Source organism: Populus euphratica, unplaced genomic scaffold (genome assembly GCF_000495115.2).
Source record: "Populus euphratica unplaced genomic scaffold, PopEup_1.0 scaffold19.1, whole genome shotgun sequence".
NCBI lineage: Eukaryota > Viridiplantae > Streptophyta > Magnoliopsida > Malpighiales > Salicaceae > Populus > Populus euphratica.
The window spans coordinates 1,170,434-1,179,686 of NW_011499853.1; the positions used below are offsets into that span (position 1 = coordinate 1,170,434).

General features: G+C 32.4%; 1 protein-coding gene across 2 annotated transcripts; it reads right to left on the reverse strand.

Moving 5' to 3' along the window:
- Positions 1-841: 841 nt before the first annotated feature.
- LOG8 (Putative lysine decarboxylase family protein) lies at positions 842-3,889 on the reverse strand. Of its 2 annotated transcripts, XM_011021115.1 has the most exons (8): positions 3,806-3,888; positions 3,372-3,571; positions 2,939-3,036; positions 2,748-2,778; positions 2,213-2,312; positions 1,975-2,045; positions 1,749-1,892; positions 842-1,150 (listed from the first exon to the last, which is right to left on the reverse strand). In XM_011021115.1, the coding sequence occupies exons 2-8, from the start codon at positions 3,486-3,488 to the stop codon at positions 1,058-1,060; spliced, it is 654 nt and encodes a 217-aa protein (XP_011019417.1). In that variant the 5' UTR covers positions 3,489-3,571; positions 3,806-3,888; the 3' UTR covers positions 842-1,057. The 2 variants fall into 2 exon arrangements, with proteins under 2 accessions (XP_011019417.1, XP_011019416.1); XM_011021114.1 differs by having other exon boundaries at positions 3,372-3,889.
- Between the last annotated feature and the right edge of the window lie 5,364 nt (positions 3,890-9,253).

A 9,253-nucleotide genomic window follows, 5' to 3' on the forward strand; every position in this document is an offset into this window, starting at 1 on the left:
AAAAAAAAAAAAAAAAAAAAAAAGGGTCCGGTAATCATCCACAAATCTTGCCGATAATCACAAGATAAGCTTTATCATGTTCTTTCTTCAAGATGCTTCAAAATGCCTATGACAGCGGGATTTACTTTTATGCCTAAAGCAAGATACCTTGGTAAAACCAAAAGCAAGTGGCGGAAACATACAGTAGCTTGCATGTTGCTAGGAAAAGCTACCAACAGCAAAACTGCTCCTAATAAGAAGCTGCGGGATTGACCGAGTGTTTTGCCCTCTCTCATGGAAAGATCAACTCCGATACTGCACAGGATGTGTCTGGTCTTACGTCACAAGTTACTGTGAGGTGGCCACATCTAAATACTCTTGTTGTCAACCCACTTGTCACGCTGATCACATATAAACACTCATGTTATCAACCCGATAATTCTTTTTATTTCACACAAGGTGAAACTTAACTTGGACGATTTCGTGGGAGATCATTTTTTCTCAACACCGACAACATGACTAACAACCAAACATGGACTACAGGTGCCTTGACAGAAACCTTTTTTCCATCGTGTGAAAATTGCTCCAAATTCAACTTCCATTTGACACTGAAAATAAATTTTGATGTGAAAGAATGGTCGTCAACAGAATCGACTTTCAGAAGTTGGATTGATGAGGTGCTTGTGGTCCAATAGCTTTACTACCGACCAAACACCTTAGTTGCCTCCAACTGACGCACTTAAATAGTCCACTCTAGGGACCATTATTCACTATTCATTAGATGAAATTGTACTAAAACTGCTTGCCATTTGTTTGCATTTCAAGGTATCTTTGCCTTTCAGTAATTGGTAACAACCAGATAAGACCCCGAAATAGTGGCTTGACTGACCATAAACCAATGAAAGTTCTGAAACAGCATGGATGATTCTAATAGACTTCAAACCATAAAACAACGACAAAAGTACATAGTACCCAACAATTATGTGGTCCCATTTCAGAAAGAATCTTCTACACAGCTCAGAGTTACGATGGATTACATCAGGAATTAATTTGGGATAACGACCTACCACCGAAACCCTCACTGTGCATTCTGTTGTTTAGGATAGTCTCCGAGTTGCTCCATATTCCAGCTTTCATGAGGCGCAACCTGTTTGTGGGAAGGAGTGTATTGCTGCAAAAATTTTAGAAGTTCAAAATTCTGTCAAGTAATAAGGCTCTATTAGTTGTAACTAAATATTAATTTCAAGAAAAATCTATTGATAGGCTCTTGGAACAACTACAAGCCAAGTGGTTGGCAATGTCCCATTTGAAATTACAGGGGGGAAATGCAACAGAAAGGATGGAATATGTAGCAAATGCACTCTCATTCTCTACATTCCAAAAGTAACTAATGGAAGACATCATGTCGGTAAACATGAGGACGGACTTGTCCAAGTTTGAACCAGCTTTTCTTTCCATACATTATTTTCAATTTGTGGTCTCATCAAACCAACAAACTGTAATCCACATCACTGGCAATTTTGCAACTTTTCATCGTAAATTTAAGAAGAAAATGTATTCTTATCATCAAACATTTTTGTTTTAAAAAAAGAGTAGTGAAATTGCTCCCGTCATTTTGAGGTAACAAATCATGTGAATTACAATTGGTGCAACTACAAGCAAGTCTTATAGTTATGCATCCTCCCTTGTTTAGTTATTTTTTTAACATTTTTTCTTTATTTTTTCTCAAAAAGTAAATTTTCTCCAACCCCAAGTATCTAAGATTTTACCTCCATCTTTTCCATAAGTTCTTTGGCTGTTGGAGCAGAGACAACAATGTCCCGAGCATGGGGCTTGATGAAACCTTGTTCGACACCATTGTCAAATAATGCAAGCAAACAGTTATAGTATCCATCAACATTTAGCAAACCAACCTGTGCAGAGTACCACTCAGTTTCAACATGGAAATTTAGTTTGCCTAGATATGATCCTCAAGCATGGAGAATGGAAGGTTACCGGTTTCTTATGAATTCCAAGTTGCGACCATGTGATCATCTCTAATAGCTCTTCCATGGTTCCATATCCTCCTACAAGCATACTCAAGTATTATCACTTGTTATCAAAAGCATTTTAAAAACTAAAGAAATCCTGTTAGAGAACATGAATTAAGATCTCTACTTCTGCTTCTCAGGTGTGAAATTATATCTGCTAATTGTTCATTGAGAAAATTGATGAGAACGGCAAAGATCATTACCAGGAAGAGCAATAAAAGCATCTGATTCTTTAGCCATGGCAGCTTTGCGCTCATGCATGTCCACAACAGTTCTTACTTCTCCCACAGTTTGACCAGATATCTGGAATGTTGGAGAAAACAATTTACTGGTGAACAACAGATCACAGTTTTACTGCTAAGAAGTATAACTTCTTTTCAGCAAAGAGAGCTAGAATTAATATTATAAAGGGTCCGGTGAATTTCTAACCAAAAAGTCCAGATGGCGATTAGAATGCTAAAGCAAAATACAAACAGGTGAAAGTCCAAAGGGAAAAGCACTACTAATATTTCAAAGGAGTCAAAATGATAAGAGTTAATGAATAAGAGAAAAAACTTGTAAAACCTAAGCACTTAAAGAGTGAAAACCATAAGCAAATCAAATTTCAAACAAAAAAACCTTGTCAGCATACCGGTAGTCCAAATTACAATCAGAATAAGAAAAATATTCACAAAAGGCACCATAGTTGAAGACATTGACAAGAGGGCAAAATTTTGTTTGAGTTAAAAGCATAGGTACCTCAAGAGGCATGAGTGCTTTTGGAATGACCCTGCATTTGAGGAGCAACTATTAGTTTAGCACTGCAATATAATAGGAAAAGATCAAACACCTTGAATTTAATCAAAACAGATAATAAAAAAAAAAAAAAAAAAAAAAAAAAAAAAAAAAAAAAAATACGAAGAGTATATTCCTCAATGCAACTTGATTACCCGAGAACATGGCAGCCCCCATCATACACTTTCTGGGATATCAAACCCATCAGTCCAACACTTCCTCCACCATAGACCAGGTCTATCTTCCGCTTCACCTACAAGCCACATTCAAAATCAGCAAACCAGAAACCATACTAATCTTTGTAACAAAAGCTAAACACCATTTCCATTTTCACAGGTAAGAGTCATTTAGACCATTAATCAGTACAAACCAAGATAAGTCTTGCTTGCAAACATAAACCCATTCTAATACAGGAACTATCCAAATAAGTGCACTGAGTTACATATATCAAACACCTCACAGCACCTTTAAGGTATCCATAAATGACAAAAGGTATAAAAAAGGTCAAATATTTGAGACCAACCAACACAAGAGCAATCTTAGTCAATGAAAACAATATCTATGAAAAAGTGAGTTTATTGGACCAACCAGTTCATCTCCCAATTCAATAGCAGCATCGCTGAAGACTTGTCTGTTGCCAGAGTTGCTTCCACAAAACACACACACCCTCTTGAACTTGCTACTCCTTGTGTTGCCTTCTTCCATTCACGCAATCTATTACAACAACCACCTTAATGCAATCTCTATATATCTATATCCTCCTCGATTCTCAATAAGAAAAGGGGAACCTTTAAATAAAGAAGAACAGAACAAAAGGAAAGACAACAAAAGAGGACAAAAAGCAATCAAGCAAAATCTTAAGTAGATAATAACATTACTTATTGATAAGTTTTAAGAACCAAACTTTTTTTAGAAATCAATGTTAAAAACTAGAAAAACAAAAATCTGGGTTGATCTTGAATTTAAGAATCATTTATTAAAAAAAACTGAAGAAATCAAAAGGGATGTATTGTTTCTTATACATTTGGAGAATCAGAACATAAGAAGCCCACATGCTCCACGCCCTTTCTAATCCAACGTCTCTCTTTCGGCTTTGTTGTATTTTTACATATATTTGGAGTATTACATTAAACAAGCATAGTAATTAAAAAAAAAAATACTGCTGGTCAGTAATTGATGAATGATAAAAAAAAAAAAATTGATTTAATTTTCCTCGGTCAAACGCAAACTCCAAGTAGTTTTAACTTGAACATGACAAAAAGAATAATGAAGCAAATATTCCTTAAAAATTGCTTTTTTTTTCACCGTTTGACTTTCCTTAGCACATTTATGGTTCTTGCGCACTCCAACTTCAAGTTGTAATGGCGTTTTGAATAATTTTAGAAGTTCATTTGATGGTTAAAAAAAATTACATTTTATCTTTAGAGTTTAAATTTTTTTAATTAGAATTATGAAAAACTCATCTAAATGCAACAAGCCAATATAAAAACATTATTAAGATTCTCTTCGAAGGTATTCTAACTCGAAAATACCCATGGAAAAAAAAAATCTAACTATATAGCTAGTGTCATTTTGTTTGTAGTTCATACTAGTATTTTTCTTATACAATTTAAAAAAACTATTTATGTCATAATAAATATACCTATAATTAAAAAAAACACGTCCACCCCACTCTGCTTTCTTATACAATTTAAAAAAACTATTTACGTCATAATAAATATACCTGTAATTAAAAAAAACACGTCCACCCCACTCCGCACGCACGCACACACACACACACACACACATATATATATATATATATATATATATATATATAGTATTTTGAAATCAAAGAAAGATATTTTTAATTCTCTTAATATGCTTTATTATATTTTATATTGTGACTTCAAATAAACTTTTATGTGGAATGGAGGAAGGAAATAGTAATTTATTCCTATAGAATAACTAGATAACTAGGAATAAAAAGATGGAATCAGAAATATTGATAGATTTTTTTTTGAAGTCCAAAGAAATATAGAAATAAAAGAAAAAAGCGGATCTACTATTCTAATTTCATCTATATCAAATTTGACTATTACAATAGTGGATATAGTCATGATTCAATAGGTTAGGTCCACTTACTAGATAAGTTACCCTTACTGCCACTCTACAGAACCGTACATGAGATTTTCACCTCATACGGTTTCTCGTTCAATTCTCGAAGTCATTGGATCATTTTCATCTATTGAAAAGCTCCTACCTTCATCCACTCATTCCCGAAGAGTAACTAGGACAAATTCAGTCACGTTTTCATGTTCCAATTGAACACTTTCCTTTTTTTATTATTCTTAAAGGAGAAGATTATTCTTTTTACCAAATATATGTGGATCCTAATCCCTGCAAAAAGGAAAAAAAAAATTCACGTTCTTCCTTTCAGGAAGGAAAGGTTATGAAAATCCTATTGATTGCAGCTTTCTCCAAACCTCTAGGAAAAGCATGAAAAAAAAAAGGCTTCAATGGTACGATCCCTCCATTGCCCCAAAATGAAAGGGGTGATCTCGTAGTTCTTGGTTTGTGAAGATACATTGTTAGGTGCTCCATTTTATTTTCCCATTAAGGTTGAACCTAAATTTGTGCTTGAGAGATAGTTGTCCATATACTGATAAAGGATGTATGGATTCTAGAGAAGAGAGGAGTTATGGTGCCCCCCCCGAACCACCCGGATCCCACAAGTGAATAGAAAGTCAAATCTATAATAGATCTCATCTAAAGTGTCACATCTATCCTCTTGAGGAGAGGTTTGCTTTCAAACCACGGTTCGAACAGAAGAAATACGTCATGCTAATGTGCCTTGGATGATCCACATCTCAGGACCAAGCATTGATAAACATATTGAATTATCCATGTGGCTAAAAGCCCTCATAGCCCAGGCACAACGACGCAATTATCAAGGGTGCGCTCTACCATTAAGTTAATAGCCTATTGTGCGAGCCTTCACCTAGGGCCCGCTATACAAAGAGAGAGAAACCCCATCCCTTTCTTTTCTTTTTACATCCCTATGTCGCCTCGTGGGAAGGACACGAGGGCGTAAAAAAAGAGATCTTATCAACTTGTTCTGATCTAGGATAATAAGCTCATGAACTTGGTCTTACTTTATCGTCGAGAAACGAAAGAAGACTTCTGTTAACAAGTTTAACTCATATGCAGCTGATTGGAAGTATAGAAAACGATACCTAAAGCCCGCATTAATAAAAAAACAGAACTTCTTGCATACAAAATAAATTTTGTAGCTGAATACAGACGTGCCCCCCCCAATGGCTAGAAGTAGATAAACAAGAATTAATTCTAACTCCCACATAATGAAAAAAAAAAGTAAAAGATTTTGAGAAGAAAATAGTCCTATTTGATCATGCCTAATTTTACACTCCATATGGGGTTTCTTTTCTTTTTCTTAATATGTTCATGTTATATTCTATTTTGGTGTAATATATCAAGCATGGTAGTAATAATGGTTTTTAGACTTTAATGATTAATTTTATATTAGTTTTCATGAATAAAGATAATTGTTGTACTTAAAAAAATTTAACGATATTTTTTTATTAAAAATAACATTAGTTAGAGTTTCTTAAGCTTTAAAATAATTTTTATTTTTATTTAATGTTAAGGATAACCCTATAAAGGAGGAAGCATATCCCTTGACCATCATGTCAATCCTTTCAAGTTATTGTTAGTTAATTTTTAGAGAATGTTTAATCTTGATTGAGTATTAATGGAAATTACCCCTTGATGATGTTATAAAATTCAACGAGTTTAATAATAAGATTAATGTGTTGAATAATTAATTAATTTTATGATTTAAGCAATTTCTTATTTTTTCTAGTTAAAATGGCTAATAGTCGATAAGTGATGTTTAGTAGATAAAGTTGGTTATTGGCTGGTACTCAAAAAAAATTTATGGAATTAAAGATTATCTTATGCTTATTAAAGTATTTTTATAGATTGAAAAAATATACCAATATATATTTGGATTTAGCGCGTTGCTGAATTTAGAAATGTTGGCTTTGATAAATTACCAGAACCATAAACACTTAGACGCATCATATAACTGAGTTTAGAGATATTAAATCATTACCCTATATTTGATCTTTTTTTAACATAAATTTTAGGTAAAAATAACATGTAAAAAGTACTTTCATCCATCAACCATTAATTAATTTATTTTTCCCATAACATAACACTTTGTTATGCTATGGGAAAAACAAATTACCATATATATAAAGTAATTTTTTTCACCAAATATTTGAATTTTTTTTTTAAATTATACTAAAAACTAACTTTGGAATGAGGTATCAAGTGTTTTTTTTTTTTTACATTACAACCTACTTTTCAAATCTTTTTTTTTACTTAAAAATGTATTTTGAATGTTCTAATATATTATGTTAAAATCAAAAAAACATCATTTTCAACACGTATTTAATTAAAAAATACTTTTAAAGATTATAATACATCATGATATCAAACACACGTTAATGTAGCATTTAGTTACTGTCCTGAAATAACAATAATAAAAATAACAGAAACAAAAATATGTTTGGTTAAAGAGAAAGAGACATAAACATGTCTCTAGAGACATAGACATTCTTTTAAAACTTGACTTAAAAGTTAACATAAAACAAGATTCAAGTCACAAGTTAGGAGTGTCAACTCGATTGACCTATTTTTTAAAAAAAAAATCAAGAAGTTTTACCCATGTTTTATCTTAAGTCAACATAGGTTTTTATTAAGGTCAAGTCGAGTCAATCATTCTTTTATTTTTATAAACTTGGACTAGTCTAAGCCTCGAGTCGACATAATTTTGGGTCAACCCACCAGATCCATCCTGATTTTATAACAAGGATATTATAATATTAAAAAAAATAAACTTTTTCATATCTCTCCCTCCTTCATTTTTTTTTAATCAGGGAACAATAAACAAATACCACCTGCTACTACCTGGATAACAAGTTAAGACTTCCTTTTTCTTTTTCTCTAACGTTATAAACATAATGTTTTATTAATTCGTAGCTCTAATGGTACAAGGTAAAAGACATGTCTGCGGGCTAATTTTCTTTTGAATCAGCAAAGAGGGATTTTTTTTTTATTTTTTTCAATTTAAAGGTTACGTAAGAGTTGTTTGTTGTCTCTTAAAAGGATTAAAGTAAGGGCAGGTGTTAATGAATGGACAAAACAGGTTCGTCCCTTCGATGATATTATTTTTTAATAATAATGCTTTCTTTCATGTCTGGATTGTTGTCTTCTTGTGTAATGGTCCTCTTGACAAGGATAGATTTGTGCATTAAATCCCCTTCTCTTTTCTCCACTTTATCATGATAGAAATATGGCATAAAGAAGCTCCACCAAACCCCTCCGGCAGTTCCTCCTCTCCTTCTCCAAGCCCGGGTCTCATAATTTCAACACGACAATATGCCTTTATTTTTTTAACAACAACCACCACCATCACTGTCACAACAACAACAACAATAATAAAATTATAAATTTCATGTTTTTTATCAAAATTAAAGTGATCCAAATTCAAAATAATTCTAGATTTTTATATTGGATTGGAGCAATTAGAGGTCAAGAGTTGTTTTAGATCTTTGCTGCAGGTGCTTTTGGCTAGGTTGAAGGAAAAACAGGAAATTTAATTGTCCAAAATTTAGAACTCTACTAGAAAGTTTCAGGCTTAAATCCGAGGAAAGGTGGGATGGGATTTAGATTGTGACTAGTTTATTCATTTTATTTTATTTTTGTAGCAAAAAGAAATGTGTGGCCATTAGCAGCATGTTCTTTTGTTGCAGCAAGAAATTTCTTTTATGGTGAGTCTTTTTCTTATCGTCAGTCAAAATCATGGTCGAGAACCATAAAAAAATACTCGTTATTTCTACAAAATAAATAACGTTATAAAATCCCATAAAAAAATAAAAGATCAAATGGTATTTAATCAAACAATTGAATAAAATCTAAAAAAATAATTATGAAATATTGTACAAAACAAAATGTTTGCTAATATCATTACAAAAAATTATAATTTTTTTTAAAATGAAATTCCAATGATATTCGATAAAATAAAAAATCAAATTATTTTCTAGTGAATCTATTTCAATGGGCAAGAGTGTCAAACTTAGGGAATATTAATTACATGACTTGCGCGATGCCGCGAGCTAATTTTTTTACATAAAAAGTATAAAAAAAAACTAAGATTTAAAAGTATTAGATTTAAAAGTTATACATAAGAATCTTGGGGTTGGCTGCAACGCCTGACTCAAGAATAATATTTATAATATTAATAATAATATTAAACTTACATAGCCTAAATTTGAGTGAGTCTGACTACAATATCAGACTCAGTGGTCTTAGATGTGAGTTGACACGATGAAAAAATTGATGTCTTCTCCCAAGTGCAGGAGTGTCGAAGTAATAAATAACCCGGCAAGACCGGGGTCAAACCA

Excerpts from the sequence above, each read along its gene's own strand:
- LOG8 (XM_011021114.1), bottom strand. The coding sequence starts at position 3,488 with ATGGAAGAAGGCAACACAAGGAGTAGCAAGTTCAAGAGGGTGTGTGTG. Across the intron at positions 2,046-2,212 it reads TGCTTTTATTGCTCTTCCTG|GAGGATATGGAACCATGGAA; the intron begins GTAATGATCTTT and ends GTATGCTTGTAG. Across the intron at positions 1,151-1,748 it reads AACTTATGGAAAAGATGGAG|CAATACACTCCTTCCCACAA; the intron begins GTAAAATCTTAG and ends AAATTTTTGCAG.